Consider the following 16,467-nt stretch of genomic DNA (forward strand, 5'->3'; position numbering starts at 1 on the left):
TATGTTAATTGAGGAACAGAAATAGGGAAAAAATTGAAAGTTTATGAAAAAGGGAAAACAATAAACAAAGATGCTGATTACAATATCTGATTTTTTTAAACACAGGTTAACATACAAGTGTTCTGGGACTTTGTGGTTCTGATAACAATAAGCGAATAATAACATTAAACGTGATCACATTAAGCGGCGCTTACTTTATATCGAATTTTTCCCTGGCAATTTGCTACTTTGATATATGGAGGTTTGACTGTAGTTAAAATATACGACTCACCGTCAAGCGATCTCACCTTTCTGGTTACACTTACTGCCAGAACTGCATTATTATTTACTAGTGGCACCCGCACGGCTTCGCCCGTAATAGAAAAATTAAAGGTCTTTTGGTTCGCCTGTATATTTACAAATAATGTATGGTGAAATTTCTCGCCAATTGGCTTGTGCCCATGTTACGGTTCCACGTTATGATAATTTCGTAATTTATGATAGTTTTTTTCTTAAAATTGGAATAAAAAAAGAACCACATCGAATTTTCGAAAAATCGCTTCGAGGTGCTCACCCCCATGCTACATACTAACTTTGTGTCAAATTTCATGAAAATCGGCCGAACGGTTTAGGCGCTATGCGCGTCACAGACATCCTACAGATATCCTACAGACATCCAGACATCTAGACATCCTCCGGACAGAGAGACTTTCTGCTTTATTATTAGTAATAAGTTTTTGAACATATTTAATTTATTTAAGTTAGTAATCTAAGAAACAAAAACATGACCAGGCAAAGCTTAAAAAAACCCAAAAATGAATACAAACTTTTCCTATACTTACAAACAAGTCAACTGCTAAAGTAAGTGCATGTTAAATAAATCCAGAGACACTTCCGTCTAGTATCTATTGTCGTTGGTTCTACATAAATTTATCTTTTAATCTGTTTTGAGACATTGTTGAGCAGCAGAGGATTCAAATGGATTCCAAGATGTTACATTTTCTAGAAATTAAAAAAAAAAAAAAAAAATTAGAATACAAAAAAATAGTTCTAAAACATTATAAAGAATCATTGTACCAACAACAAATGCTACGTGATTTTGATAATTAAGTACGAGCATCACTCTAACATTTTTTCAATACAACAAGGATAATATAAACCAACAGTCTATAAATTCAAGTTTGTTTCAAAAATATCTTTTTTTCCAAACATAACATCTTACTGGCAATCACCAGAAAGCAAACATGTAAAGAAAACTCACAAAACACAACTCTGCTCAAGTGAAGGATCTATTTCAATGACAGAGATTTAAATGAGATATAATATGTGTAATACTTGGACGACCGAGCCTCACTTTGCTTTAAAAGGAATTTTTTTTTGTAAAATCTTGTTTTTCTAAGGTTCGAGGCACTTTTTTAAGTAGTATACTTAAAAAGCAAAACTTTAATGATATAGTAAATGTTCTCACCAATGGTTGGATCTGTTTCCAAGAAACAAGAGATATGAAATACATATAAACACTTCATCAGCATCATTATCATTTCAGCGTTAAGGAGCCCACTGATGAATATAGGCCTCCCCTCACTCATAGAAATCCATCTAGAGAAACTCTTATCTGGTTACATATAAATATTTAATGTATGGTATTTCCAAAAAAAAGCGGTTTCTTAGATAATAAATGTGAAAAAATTGCTAGGATTTAAAATGCATCGTGACCTACTTATAACACTACAGTTAGCAAATAAAAATGATCCTGAATTAAATAAACAATTAATTTTAAAATATCTGTTGCATTTTTGTTTCTTTTGTACAATTTTCCTGTCATTAGATACGATTTTGAAATTGTAGCCAATTTTACCATGGTGAAATCGAGTCTTAACCTAATACTTTCTTCCATGCTATGTTGCGATTCATGATTCCATCTCAACCAATATCTTCATTAGGAAACCACAAATCACTCCAACAATTTCTAAACAGTCTTAAGGTATATGGTTTTTCAAAATAAAATTTAGATGCATAATTTAAAAAATATATAAAACTATTTGAAGTGTAAAAAAGAAAATAAATAAAATAAAATAAGACAGTCAAACAATAGTTTCGCTAAAAAAAAGGGCAATGATTTTTTCCCCTTTTAAAAATAATTCTTTTTAAAAATAAAATCGGATTTTATGATTGCATTATTGGAATTTAACATCACTGATAAAATGACATTTAGAAAATGGAAATTGGCGCCAAAATTCGGGACGGATGGCCACTGTGAACTCTCCCTTCCAATTCAAAGTTTCATTCTTATGAAATAACATGAGAAAATTCCATTTGTTTGGAATTTTTAGTTTTTATCGTGTAAAATAAATCTGCTGAGTAAAAATTTATTTTTCAATCAATTGTTAATTTTTAACTCTGAAAATTTTTAACTCCTTTACGTTTGAAAGTGAGGGGGCAGTGCCCCCCCTCTCGTACGAACCAGCTATGCCTCCCGCTCTGAATCCACACTTATGTATTCAGGCAAAATTGATGGCGTAGGTGTAGTGTAAAAAAAGCAGGTTTGACTCAAATTTGATCATGCATAGGCTTGCCAGATTTCTGAAATGTTCAACCGGGACACCGGTATGCCCCCCTCCCCCCAATCAATGTTTCCTACTATTCGTCGTATGTACTAAGTGTACATACCTGTGGGTGATTTTTTTTTTAAGTGTTAGGGCAGTTTATTCTCAGTGCTATGAATAAATGGTAACTAATTATGAACCTAAAACAGGGGTAGTAAAAAATGACATAAGCAGATGAAATTAGAACATTTCACTTCTTAGATGCAAATATTTAGTTTATTCTAGTTAGAAGAAACACTTTGAATGAGGAACAACAAATTAAACAATATTTAGATGTATTTTTATTTTTATAGGACTATTTTTAGATAATCTTTTTTGGTTTTAATCTTGTAAAAATGCTCACAAGTTACTCCGGTAATTATTTTACAAGTTAATGTTACAAATCATTAAGTAATTATCCTAAATAATCCTTCACAATTAATTACTTTTAGATCTCTTTGGTTATTTCTAACCAAATTTATCTTTTTACGGGACGTGAAGTAAACCATCCGGGACATCGGGATTCTGTCTGAAAATTCGGACATCTGGCCAGCTTAATCATGCATACAAATGTCACTGATGTAAAATGATTTCAAATTAATCATTCTCATCATTAATTTGCTTTGTTACTGACAAACGTTTTTTCTTCCTAACACTTCATTTGTAACTCAGTTAAACCATTCCCAAATAGTAAAAAAGTAGGCACTGATCAAAAAGATTTAGAAATTTCTCAATGAAGTTACATCATAGAACAAAATTAAACATTGAGCTTTATCGAGCTCATATAAATATGACATAACACTTCGACAATGATTCAGATTCATCTTTCACACCAAAGAAAAGCTATAGGTACAGTTGAAGCAAACAATAGAATAAATTTCAACGCGGGAAGTTAGGCATATTTCGATAGTTGGGAAGTTGGTGCAGTCGTCACATTTTTGGCGCTAACAGTTTTAATTTCGGGACCATGTTGCTTTATGGCAACCCTATGCAAATCGATTTTCCCTACTCATTGTTTAAGTATGCAAATAATAAACTAGACGTTAAATCCCGGTTATCACAAATTTGCCATTTCAACTGCGCTTGCGCGCGGACTTAGCTTTTTGGGCTTTCTGCTTTAAGATTTCGTGTTGCTTGTTCATATTTAGACTGAGCTAGAGTCCCAACAAATTAATGAATGCGATTAGAATATTTTCTCAGCGATTTCGTGATATATTATATGAAACTACGGATATGAATAACTGATAATCTTTATAATGTAAAGAGAAAAACGACACCTCAGCATTTATTGGTTTGGAAATATTTATGTAACATAAACGTAAAATACGTTGTGTACTTAAAAAAAGATTGTAATACGAGTACAGATGTCCGTCTTTTGCGGATATTTTACGTTAGGCGTAAACAGCTTAGTATTATACATTTTTATTTAGGTTGAGGGTTCGGCTTTGTAATAGAAGTGCTGCTGCAATTCTAGTACGCTCTTCTGAGGTTCAAAATTTGGCCCTGAAAAAGGACAGAAAAATCAGACATCGAATCCATTAATAATTAAGACGCAAAACTCTATCTTAACCCAGGACTAAAAACTAAATCAGAGATAACTTTGATTTTTCATATTTATGTTTCCATCTCATATTTATTAACAAATTCAAAGTGTTTGTAATTAATTTTAGCAAGATTTTTGAAATAAGCGAAGTCCGCGTCAAGCGCAGTTGAAATGGCAAATTTGTGATAACCGGGACTTAAAGTCGAGTAAATAATAAACAATCCTTTCGTAGGCATTAGTGCCAATATTTGAAGCGAAAGGATGAAGATCGCAAACCTCCAAGTTATTGAAATTTTTCTGAATCTTAGTGTATTATAACCGGCAAGAGAAGTTTAAACTAAATGCATTAAAATGTTCTTTATACGAGCAACAAAATAGATCACCGTAAAAAATGTAAATCTTTCAAATTTTTATGTTCCATGAGGAATTTGATATAAAAATTGTCTTTCTTTGAGCAATAACAATGCTTGTATTGTATTCTTCAATTCAAAACAAAGCAACTGCAGTTGATTTTTATTCATTAATTTTTCTTCTAAAAAGAACAAGGATTAGCCCAATTTCGCAGAGTGCAATCAAACAAAGAAAATTCATTTTTTTTTCACACTATGTAATCAAATCTAAAGAAAATGCTAAAACATTTAACGAAAAACATGAACATACCCCACGAAACGTAAACATCAGCTGGTTAATGTTTTCTTCTTCTTCTTCTTCTTCTTCTTCTTCTGGAGTTCCCGGAAGAAAATATTGTTGAGGACTGCGTACAGAGCGCTTTGCCTCCCTTTCGTATCTTATTTTGAATTAAAAACAGTTGTGTTAAGGCAGATCTTTTTATAGCCGTCTTAAATATATTAAAAATTGCTTAGGATTGTATATATTTATATATATATTTATTTATTTGTTTATTTATTTTTGATGAATGAAGCAACTGCATTAATGTGAGTATAATATGCAAATAACTGAAGTAATCTGACAGTATAAAAGTAGAGCAAGGAGAGGACGGGATCAGAAGAGGGCGAGGATAGCCCTTCCGTATCTTGGATCCTTAAGCAAATCCAGACTAAAAATGTCATTTGAACATAAGTTATTAGCCTTTATAGTTTTTATAATAAAGTTCCTTTGTTCAATGTTTTTACTACAATTCCATATTACGTGCTGGGTATTTTCAATTTTTTGGCAGGTCTCGCAGATGGGGGAATTTGATTTCCTTAGTTTAAACAGTTTTTCTTTAGTTAAGAAGGAATCGGTTAGGATTCTATTCAATTTTGTTTCTTCGCTTCTGTTCTTAATCCACTTATACTTTTCATTGATTGAATTTACAATATTTTTGTATTTGGAGAAATATTTTGATCTCTCCCATATGATTTGCAACTCTTTATTCCTCTCTTTTTTTATATAATTTCGCGTGTCATTCCATGTACAGATAGGAAACATAGGTGTTTGGGGGCATGACTCTGCTTCTTTGGCTAGTTTGTCCGCTTCTTCGTTGTCTGGAATTCCCTTATGCCCAGGGACCCATACTATTTTGGTTTTGTTCTTTTTTGAGAGTTCCGATAAGTGGTGTCTTGTGTTGTATGCCAGTACGTCTTCGTTTTCATTTTCTTCTTTTAGTGCTGTAATGGCACTTAGGGAATCGGATAAAATAATATTTGGGGAGTCATTTTTAATAAGGAATTTTGCAGCGTACCAGATAGCCCCTAGTTCCGCCGTGTAAACTGAACAGATGGGTGGGATTTTTATTTTCCTTTTTAATCCTTCCTTTTTGTTATAGATAGAAAATGCTGTATTGTTTGATTTTGAACCGTCAGTGGCCCAGATGTTATAATTGGGGTGTTGTGTTTTGAATTCTTCAAAGGTCTGCCTGATGATGTAGTCTGGGTTTGGTTTTTGAAATTCTTTGTTCTTCAGGATATACTCGATGTTGCTGATGCCTGTTTCCGATTTTATATATTCTTTACATATGCAATTTTCGTTCGCCCTGGTTTCTCTTTCTATTTTTTCAAGGTTAGTGACTATTTCAAACATGTGTGGTTGGTTTTTTTGGAAATTTTTGATTGAGGTGATATAATTTTTATTCTTTTTAAATTTTTGTTTGCTGATGTATTTTATGTAATTCCATTTGATGCGGGTTTCTATGTTTTCTGTATCTGTAATGATCCTGATTAGTTTATTTGGAGCGAAGGTATTAACCCCTAGTGCTTTCCGTAAAGCTTTATTTTCTGTTGTCTCAATTTGTTTTTGATTCGCTTTTGTATCTTTGACTCTGATTGTAATTCCGTAATTGGCTTTAGCTATAATTGTTTGCTTTGTGACGTTGAGAATATTAGCGTAACTGGCGCCAGATTGAATGCTCCCAAGCCAATTTATTACATGCAGCATTTTCTTCATTTTTCCATTTAGGTAATTTGTATGAACATTCCACTTTAGGTTGTTTTGAAAATATGTTCCTAGGATTTTGTGATTTGTTGTCCATTTGATGCTTATTCCCTGTAAGTTAAATTTTGTGGAGTTTTTCTCGTTTTTAGGGGAGAAGTCAATTAAGACGGTTTTTTCTGTTGAGATAGTTATTTTGTTTTCCTTACTCCATTGTTCCAGGGATAATAAGTTTTGGTTTAGCTTTTCCTCTGCTTCGTTTTTGTTCTTCCCGGATACATTGATTGTCATGTCATCTACATAGCAAAATATTCTTCCTTTCTTTATATAATTTCCGATGTCGGAAATAAAACAGTTAAATAGAAATGGTGATAAGATTGACCCTTGGGCTATTCCTTGGTTAATTATGGCTTTTTCTGAATTCCTGTTGTTCCAGCTTATTATTATCTTTCTATTGTGGAGGAAATTTTGAATCCATTTTATAATTTTGTAGTCTATTTTGAATTGTATGAGTTTTTGCATCAGCTTTGGTATCCAAACGTTGTCATAAGCTCCTTTAATGTCTATGGCGATAGCATACACAAATCTTTTTTTTCCCCTTAAGTAATAAATTAAGTTGTAAAGGTCATAAAGATAATCTTCCGTACCTCTTTCTTTGACGAAGCCATATATGTAGTTTGGAAACACTTTAGTTTTTCTTCTGTTGATTCTGTATAATATTATTTTTTCTATTAGTTTACTGATATTTTGGGTTAGTGCAATAGGTCTATAATTGTTGATCTGTTTGGGGTTTTTCCCAGGTTTCTTGATTGGGACTATTTTTGAAATTTTCCAGTCTTCGGGAATTTTGGCAGTTTGAATGCTTTGATTAAAGACGTTTCTTAATACTTCCAGTCCCTCATCTGGTAGAATTTTAAGAACTTTGTTTGAGATTTGGTCTGGGCCTGGGGCTTTATCCCTTGTAGTTTTTAAGGCTTTTTTTATTTCTTCAATGGTAATTTCCTCAGACATTTTAAGTTCTCCTTCTTGTTGAGAAATGTTGACTGTGTCGACCGTTTTTTCTGTTTTGTCACTGTTAGAGAAATGTTTCGCAAATAGATTTGCCTGTTCTTGAATATCTGTTACCTTGGTTCCATTGATTTCTATTGTTAGGTTGTTGTTTGTGTATTCCTTTTCTAGATTTTTTTTAATTCTGTTAACTGTATTGTAAAGCTCTTGGGGGTTGTTTATTTTATAATTTTGTTTTCTCCAGTATTCTCTTCTTGCTTTTCTGATATGGTGTTTGAGTACGGCGTTAGCTTTCTTGTAGCTAATCCAGTCCTCCAAAGAGGAGGATCTTCTTGCTTTGTTTCTCTTCCTATCTCTGTCTGTTTTTAATTTTGCGCATTTTGGATTCCACCAAAAGTTGTTGTTCTTTATTTTGTAACTTATGCTGACAGAATGTTGTCTGATCGTTTCTTTTATGTTTTTGGTTATGTGGTTGTATTGAATGTCTATGGTATTTAGTGGAGAGTTCGTGGGAAGTTTGTTTTTTAGATCCTCTGTGATGTTTTTCCAGTTTTTGTACGATTTAATAATATAGGTTTCGTCTTTCTTTTCTATGTTTGTTTTTATTAAGAATGGGTAATGGTCGCTGCTTCCATGTTCGTCTAGGCGTATCCATGAGAAAATTTTATTATTACTGTTTTCTATTATTGCTAAATCTAGGATGCCATCTTCTTTGCCTTTATTTATTCTGGTTGGTATATTTTCGTTCAGTATATGTAGATTATTGTCTAGGACCCAATTTTCTAGTTTTTTTCCACTAGGGGTGGTAAGCCTGTCTCCCAAGCTTTGCGCTCTGCTGTTAAAATCTCCGACGAAGATTGAAAATTTGTCGGTTATATTGTTGAGTTCCCCGATCGTCGTGTCATTGAAAACTCCTGGAGGTCTATAGCAATTAATTATTTTAAAGGACCTTTTGTGGAGAACTACGTGGATCATCAAGGATTCCATGCCATGGATTTCGCAAGGAATAATATATGAGGGTAAATTGTCTTTGACATATGTACACACTCCTCCACCTTTATGGGGAAAGTCCTTTTCCTTACTATAAACTGTGTATCCTTTAAGTCCGGGTATTTTGCTATCGGGTAACCATGTCTCTTGGACGCAGATGATGGGGGGGTTTGACCAAGCGACAATGAATTTGAGAAAATCAATGTTGGCAAGAAGTCCTCGTAAATTCCAAGAAAGAAGAAAATTAGACCACGACGACATAATAACAACAGCAAAAACAACAGAACACAAAACAGCGAGACTAAATATCTCCCGTTTCCAATTCAATGTCTTCTGTGTGAAATTCGTTTTGTTCGAATGGGCTCGAATAAGGTAGATCGGTGAGTGATCCTTCGCTTGTCACTGAGTTATTCAGTTTGAAGATTTCTATTTTTAATTTCTCTATTTCCGCGCTTTTTAGGTTACAGCTTTCGCATTGATGTGATTTAATTTGATTGGTTAATGTTATCAGGACTTTTAATTTTTCGATTTCAGCTCTCAGTTCTTTGATTTCCTTATCTCTGCTATCTAATTTGTCGCTAAGTTCCGTTATAGTGATATTTGCGTTGTTTTTTCTTTCAACCTTGTTGTGCCCCTTCGCAGGTTCTTCTGCCTTGGCAACGCTGGCCCAAGATTTATCGGGGGTGTCGGTTTTTAATTGTGTTTGGGTGGCTTTTTTGATTTTTTCTTTGTATACTGGGCAGTTTTTGTCTGTTGATAGGTGATTGCCTTCACATCTTATACATTTGGGGTCATTTTCGCAGTTAGCATGATCCCCTCCGCATGTCATGCATTTTGTTTTTCCCTTGCAGTCTTTCTTTTGATGTCCCAATTTTAGACAGTTATAGCAAATTTTCGGTTGCTCAATGTATTTTTGCGTTTTGTATATGATCCTCCCGATTTTTACTTCCTTTCTGTCAGTTTTCCCAAGCTCTTTGATTAGAATAACTGGTATCGGCTCTTTGGATCCTTTCCTGTTGAACCTTATTATTTGAGCTATTTGAACTTTGTCTTGTGTCAAGTATTCCGCTATTTCTTCCAATTTTATTTCTGTGTCGACATTTTTGATTATGTACTTTGAGGTTACAGTCTCGTCGATTATTCTGGTAATGATTTCCGTGTTGCAAATTTCTTTGGTTTTAGAGATATTAATCACTGTATTTAAATTCTTGGTTGTGATTACTAGGTTTTGTTTGCCTGTAAGATTGATGGTGTCATCCGCGGCAATTATCTTGTCTAGTTGCTCGTTGAGGGTTTTAGTGTTATTTGTGGGGATTTTGTTGACAACGCCTGTTATTATCAGTTTTATTGTTTCACAGCCATTTTTGAATGCTATTTTGGCTTTTTTTACTATATTTATTGCCGGTTCATAAACGTTGTTGTCAGTTTTTATTTCTTTTTCTCTGCTACTTGCAGATTCAACATTCTCTACTTTTCTTTTGGACGAATTTTTCATGTTGAACTCTCATAATAAAAGAAAAACGGGACTTACCGAATATGGTTCTAATAAGAAATAAATCAGTAGAGTTACCTCCGCACGTATCGAACGTGCAGACAAAAATATAACACCTCCGTACGCCGAGTTTGCACATTCGAGGAAAACCTGACCGGAGAACAATAGGTCAACCGCGGCACTCCAAAGAAATTGTCCATCTTTTGATCTAACCGGCACTTGGCGTTGGCTTGTATATCTGGCGATTAGATTATTGGCAGGGTATTCATGTTTTTCCGGAAGGAAGCCATTTTTTTTTACGTTCGAGCGGTTTTTGGTGGAGGTATGTGGTTTTGATTTTTCCGACGTTTGTATCATTATTTTTTAAAATTGATCAATCATTAACCATAATAGTTTTAGTTTGTAGATATTTATTGTGTATTATTTATATTTCTTGTTGGCTTAGAAAATATATATTGAATCTTTAATGTATTCATTCTAATATTTAAGTCGTTTAATACCTTATCATTCGCATTTGAGATTATTAATTTTGTATTTTAAGTACTGATCAATGCAAAGTACGCTGGTTATTTTTGCTTGTGCATAATATTAAACATTATATTTGTAACGTAATATTTAATTTCGCATCAACGGTGTTCGAGCTAAATGGTTGTTTCACTGTGTTTTGTATAATTATATACGAAGTATGTTATTTTTGTTTTAACTATTATATTGGGCCGGTGTTTCATGTTATATAGTCTTAAAATATTTAGTAAAGAGATACTTAAACTCCTATAGTACAAAACCAACTAAGTCTGTGAATTTATTTACATCTCTGGAATACAGGAATGTTGCCACTCAGGCATAACTAATAACACGTAACATCCTTCCCTTTTTGCAGAACTTTCAAACAGTTATTTTCCCCCTCAAAATAAAATCACAACACAATATTATACTAGAATCAAAAAATTTTTTAAAACGTCACAAAAGTTCTCTCTTCAAAATTAAAGAAATAAACTTAAAAAATCACTAAGCAGAATAAGGTAAATTAAATTCTGAAAGAGAGAAAAAAATTAAAGAAAAGTAGCAGTTCTAGTCTTTGTATCTTGATGGCAATTTCACAACGCGTCCTGATTTTGTTTTATATTCTGTATTGTCTCTTTTTGAATCAGTACCCATTTTTTGTAGTAAAGATGGTATACAAGTTTTATTTTTTTGTATTTATATTTTCTGTTGGTACACTTTCTGGTATCTGCTTGGTTGGCGTATTTGGTATTGGTGTCTCGAATTTTTTTTTCGTGTGTGTTGTTTTGGGTATTCCTCGAATAAACCTTCTATTTCTGACATATTTTTGTCCATTATCCGTGGTGACCTTCTTCTAGGTGTTAAAGTCTTTGTAACCACAGCTTTCTTCCAGGTATCATTTTTCTTTTGAGGCTGCATGTACACTATATCTCCATACTGAAATTCAGGCAGAACAGATTTCTTGTAATCAGCTTCAGACTTCCTCTGTCTTAGATCTTCTTTACGATGAGTAATTTCAGGATAGGAATTGAAAGATGGCTTAAATAAATTATTTGTAGTGGGTACTAGAGTCCTTGTCCTTTTTCCAAGAAGTAACTGTGCTGGGCTTTTTGAAATGTTTTCAATTGGAGTATTCCTATAATTCAATAGACCTAAGTAGGGATCTTCTTTTGCAAAGAGACTCCTTTTCATAATCCTCTTCACAATTTTTACGGCAGATTCAACTTGACCATTTGATTTACTATTGTATGGACTGGTCTGCTTGTGTTTAATATCCCAAGCTTCACAAAATTTGTCAAATTCAGAAGATTTCAGCTGTGAATCATTTCCAGTTACAACTATTTCTGGTATACCATATCTTGCAAAATGATGTTTGACTTTTCCTATAACAGTTGTTGATGTCGTGTCTGGTAGATAATCCACTTCTATAAATTGACTAAAATAGTCCACAGTAACTAAGTAATTTCTATCTCGTAAAACAAATAAATCAATTCCAACTTTCTGAAAAGGTCTTTCTGCTACTTCATGCCACTTTATTGCTTCTTGAGGTCTACGATCACTATATGATAAGCATGTATGGCATCCACTTATGAATTGTCTAATTTCAGATGACATACCAGGCCAAAAAATAAGCTCTCTTGCTCTTCTTAAGCATGAATTAATACCTTGGTGTCCTAGATGAATTTTGTCTTTCATTTCTCTTCTCATCGCTTTTGGAATTACTATTCTTTCTCCTCTTACTACAACACCTTCTTGAATTCCAATTTCATCTCTATAGTCAAAATAATTTCTTATATTTGGAGGAACATCAATTTTGTCCTCTGGCCATCCTTTTGTAATCATTTCTTTTAAAGCGAGAATTTCTTCATCTTTATTTGATTCATCTTGTATTTTCTCTAAACAGGTTCCTTTAATTGGCAGAGTGTGAACACTGCAAACTATATCAATTTTCTTATTGTCCTGTTCTGTTGTATTCAGTGGCGCCCTAGACAAAGTATCTGACACAAGGCTTTGTGTTCCGGGCTTGTAGACTAAATCAAAATTGTAACGTTGAGCTCTAAGTAACATACTCTGCAAGCGCTTCGGTGCCTTGTGTAAGGGTTTCTTTCTAATAGCTTCTAAAGGTTTGTGGTCATTGTATACAGTTATTTTTCTTCCATATACATAATGGTGAAATTTTTCTAAACTCCATATAACAGCTAACATTTCTTTTTCAATTTGAGCATAGTTACGCTCCGCAGCATTTAGTGTTCTACTTGCATAGGCAATTGTACCCGAGTCTTGCATTAATACTGCACCAAGCCCAAATTGGCTTGCATCACATTCTACTTGAACAGGTTTTGTAAAATCAAAAATTTTCAAAGTTGGTGCTTCTGTGAGTAGACTCTTCAGCTTCATTAGGGCTGCATCTTGTTTCTCTGTCCAATTCCATGGAATATCATTCTTTAAAAGAGTATACAATGGTTCACTAATAGTAGCATAATCTTTTAGAAACTTCATCTGATAATTACACATTCCCAAGAATCGTTTCAATTCTTCTTTATTATTAGGCTTTTTAAGATCAATAATTGCTTGAATTTTCTTTACATCAGGTTTCACGCCTTCTTTGGAGATTTTGTGACCCATAAAAATAATTTCATCACATTGCAGTTCCATTTTTTCCTTATTGAGCTTCACATTCAGATCTTTGCATCTCTGTAGAAAAAGTTGTACATTTTCATCATGTTCTTTTCTGTCTTTTCCAAAAATTACTACATCATCAGCAATATTGATGAGTCCAGGAAGACCTTCAAATGACTGTTTCATCTTAATTTGGAAAATTTCCGAAGCTACATTCAAGCCAAAAGGCAAGCGCAGAAAACAATATCGTCCAAAAATAGTTTGGAATGTTGTTAGTATACTTGATGCTTCATCAAGAGAAATGTGCCAGTAGCCATTCTGCAAATCAAATTTGCTAAAAACTGTAGCACCATTTAATTCATGTAGCACTTCTTCTAAACTAGGCATAATATATCTTGGTCTTTTAAGAGCTTTATTCAATTCAAGCGGATTTAAACAAATTCTCAACTTACCGTTTGGTTTTTCTACACAGACAATGTTACTAGTCCAAGAAGTTGGTTCAGTTATTTTCCGGATAATTCCTTTTTCTTCAAGTTGGTCCAGTTCCTTTTTAAGTTTATCTCGCAAAGCAATAGGCACTCTGTGTACAGGCATAGTAGAAGGTGAGATATTAGGGTCAGTCTGTAGATGAACAATACCAGGCAAGTCTCCAATTCCTTCAGAAAATATATTATTATAATCAGTTATGTTTACTATGTTTACAGACTGGAATTCTTTCTCTTGAATCGTAATCAATTTCATAGCTTGAATAGCCTTCAACCCTAGAAGTGGTTGTATATGTTCCTTGTCAACAATAGTAAACTCAATATTATACCTTTTGTTGTTCTTCGGATTGATTACATGTTCACGATGAACTCCAACTGGTTCTAAAGTACTACCGTTCCACATCTTTAGAACTTTATGACATGGATCTATGCCAGTAGCATAATGTTTGGGCAAAATATTTACTGTAGCTCCAGTGTCTACCTGAAAAGTTACTTCTTTTCCATTAATTAACATCAGACATTTTATGTCTTTACCTTTGTCTTCAACTTTATTCACCCATTCTTCACTCTCGTGATCTGAATCTAAATGATGAATACTTTCTTTCTTCATTTTGAATGATGATACACATTTTTTTGCAAAATGGTTCTTCTTTTTACATTTTGAACATGTTTTTCCCCAAGCTGGACAAAGTTCTTTCACAAATTTATGCTTTTTACCACAAAACTTAAATGATTTTTCTTGTTTCTCGCTTTCAAAAAACTTTTTAGCTTCAAATTTTTTATTTTGCTGAATTTTGTTCCCTATTTCTGGATGAAATTCTTTTCGTTTACTTTGTGCATATTCTGCAGCTCTGCAAGTATCGATGCATTTCTCTAAGGTTAATGTTCTTTCTCTCAAAAGTAGTTCTTGTAACTGGGAGTCCTTTAAACCTAAAATAACTCTATCTCGAAGTAAAGAATCAATACAGTCTTCACAATAATTGCAAGTTTTGATTAACACTCTTATGGCAGATAAAAATTCATCAAATGTTTCACCATCTCCTTGTTTTCTATTATTGAACATAAATCTTTCATATGTTTCATTAATTTCACCGACTACATATTCATCGAACTTGTCAATTATTTCTTCAGTTGTTCTTGCTTCATCATCTGTCGAAAACGAAAAACCATTGTATCTTTGTAATGCAGCGTCACCCAGTGTATGTAATAATAGCGCAACTTGATACTTCATAGTCTGCTTTTCTAAATTGGTAAGAATCGCATAATTCATCCATTTTTGCTTGAACAACTTCCATCTTGTGCATAGATCACTATCGAACAACAACGGTCCAGGAGCTTTGATAATAGGCTTAGCAGCGTCCGTGCTCATTGCGGCTAATTAGAATTTCGATCTAAGTAACTTCTTCAAAGTTATTTAAGAGAATAATAATTTACTTATTTTTCCCGCTGCCACCATGTTTCATGTTATATAGTCTTAAAATATTTAGTAAAGAGATACTTAAACTCCTATAGTACAAAACCAACTAAGTCTGTGAATTTATTTACATCTCTGGAATACAGGAATGTTGCCACTCAGGCATAACTAATAACACGTAACAGCCGGTCTGTTTGTAATGTTAGCTACAAGCATTGCAGCAGAGTGAAATTAATTTTCGAGCAGGCTAATTAGTAAAATTGAAAATTAATATCAAACACTATTGAGCATCTTCCCGAGGTGGATTTTATGACTTCTTGTATTCATGACATTACGATTCTACAAGCATATAACTCGATGCGTTTTTATGCTAAGTATGCTTCAATGTGGTAAAAGTAAGTTAAATGCTGTGTTTTCTCCTCTGCTTTGCAAATAGTCAACAAGTGATTTCTTTTCATGTAATAATTTCAAATCTTCCTAGGGTGAAAACGTCCTGCCATCTAAGAAGGGACAGGGGTTTGAGAGCCCCTGATAATCTGTATAATTTTAAAAACAATATTTGATTGATGGAATTATATGACGACAAGGTGTATTTTGGGCTAGTGCATTCCTCAATGGATAGAGCCTCTATTCTGTTAGCTACAGGGTGGCAAGTTTCTGCGGAGGCGGTTAAAACCACTGGTAGAAACCGGTTAAACCGGCATGACAAAAACCACTTTCTGCCACAGTTGCGGCAGAAACTGGCAAAAACTCACAAAATAAAAAATAAATAAATTATTGACATGCAATAGGAAGTGCATGGAAAAAATAATTATTAACCAAAGCACATTTTAATTATATTACCACAATTTCAAATCAAATATTACATTGTTTGGACCCTGCAGTTGCTTCTTCAAAAAGGTTATTTCTAAAATCTAAACAGTCTCTCAATCTAATATGTACAAATGAGAAACTTTAGAATATTCCTGCAACAGAAGAGCTAGCAGGCAATGCATGAAGGAACAAGCAATGTTTGAAACTTTCATCTATTGTTTTTTTTTTTTAACTGGTCCACCATGTAGTAACTGGGGTAGTGGGAGAAATTCGATTGGAAAATTAAGTTTCGAGAAATAGGGCCAATTTGTTTTGCAAAGCTGTGACATTAGGTACAAAATCTATGTTAATATTGGCAAGTAAAATTCTGGCACTTTCTTCTTGAAGCACGTGATAATTTCGATCACAAACAATTTAGATGAAGCATATAAGTGAGCAAATTAAAATCAGAAATGCCTTTTAATTTTGTATGTCGCTCCTCTTTCCTGAGCACCTATATGATTTTTTGTCCTTTGTTAAATTAATCCAAACATTGCGAGCATCTACAAATGAAAAGTTCCCTTCTCGAACTAAATCAAGGACATTAGCATAGAATTTTATTTTTTTTAAATGATGAAATGAAGTTTCATTTCTTAGTTTACTTAAACGAATATCATTTAGCAATC

At 33.4% G+C, this 16,467-nt stretch overlaps 2 protein-coding genes across 4 annotated transcripts in view; both read right to left on the bottom strand.

Moving 5' to 3' along the window:
* Positions 1–4,802, bottom strand: part of LOC129224123 (uncharacterized protein C2orf42 homolog) — a 47,127-nt gene extending 42,325 nt beyond the window's left edge. For 2 of the 3 annotated variants that reach the window (XM_054858534.1, XM_054858536.1), the window contains exons 1-2: positions 1,448–1,577; positions 822–981 (exon numbers count right to left, since the gene is read on the bottom strand). The gene's annotated coding sequence lies outside the window, so the exon portion shown is untranslated. Of the gene's footprint in view, positions 1–821; positions 982–1,447; positions 1,578–4,767 lie in introns of those variants that run through there. The other variant, XM_054858535.1, reaches the window with a different exon arrangement.
* LOC129225033 (uncharacterized protein K02A2.6-like) lies at positions 917–14,185 on the bottom strand. Its single transcript, XM_054859579.1, has 2 exons — positions 11,278–14,185; positions 917–981 (listed from the first exon to the last, which is right to left on the bottom strand). The coding sequence occupies exons 1-2, from the start codon at positions 14,183–14,185 to the stop codon at positions 917–919; spliced, it is 2,973 nt and encodes a 990-aa protein (XP_054715554.1).
* Positions 14,186–16,467: the final 2,282 nt, after the last annotated feature.

Source organism: Uloborus diversus, chromosome 6 (assembly GCF_026930045.1).
Source record: "Uloborus diversus isolate 005 chromosome 6, Udiv.v.3.1, whole genome shotgun sequence".
NCBI lineage: Eukaryota > Metazoa > Arthropoda > Arachnida > Araneae > Uloboridae > Uloborus > Uloborus diversus.

Bases quoted from the DNA above. Each gene is read 5' to 3' on its own strand.
- LOC129225033 (XM_054859579.1), bottom strand. From the start codon at position 14,185: ATGAAGAAAGAAAGTATTCATCATTTAGATTCAGATCACGAGAGTGAA. The intron at 982-11,277 runs GTTTATTCGAGG...TTTAATTTCTAG, and splicing joins AAATATGTCAGAAATAGAAG to AAAATGTAACATCTTGGAAT.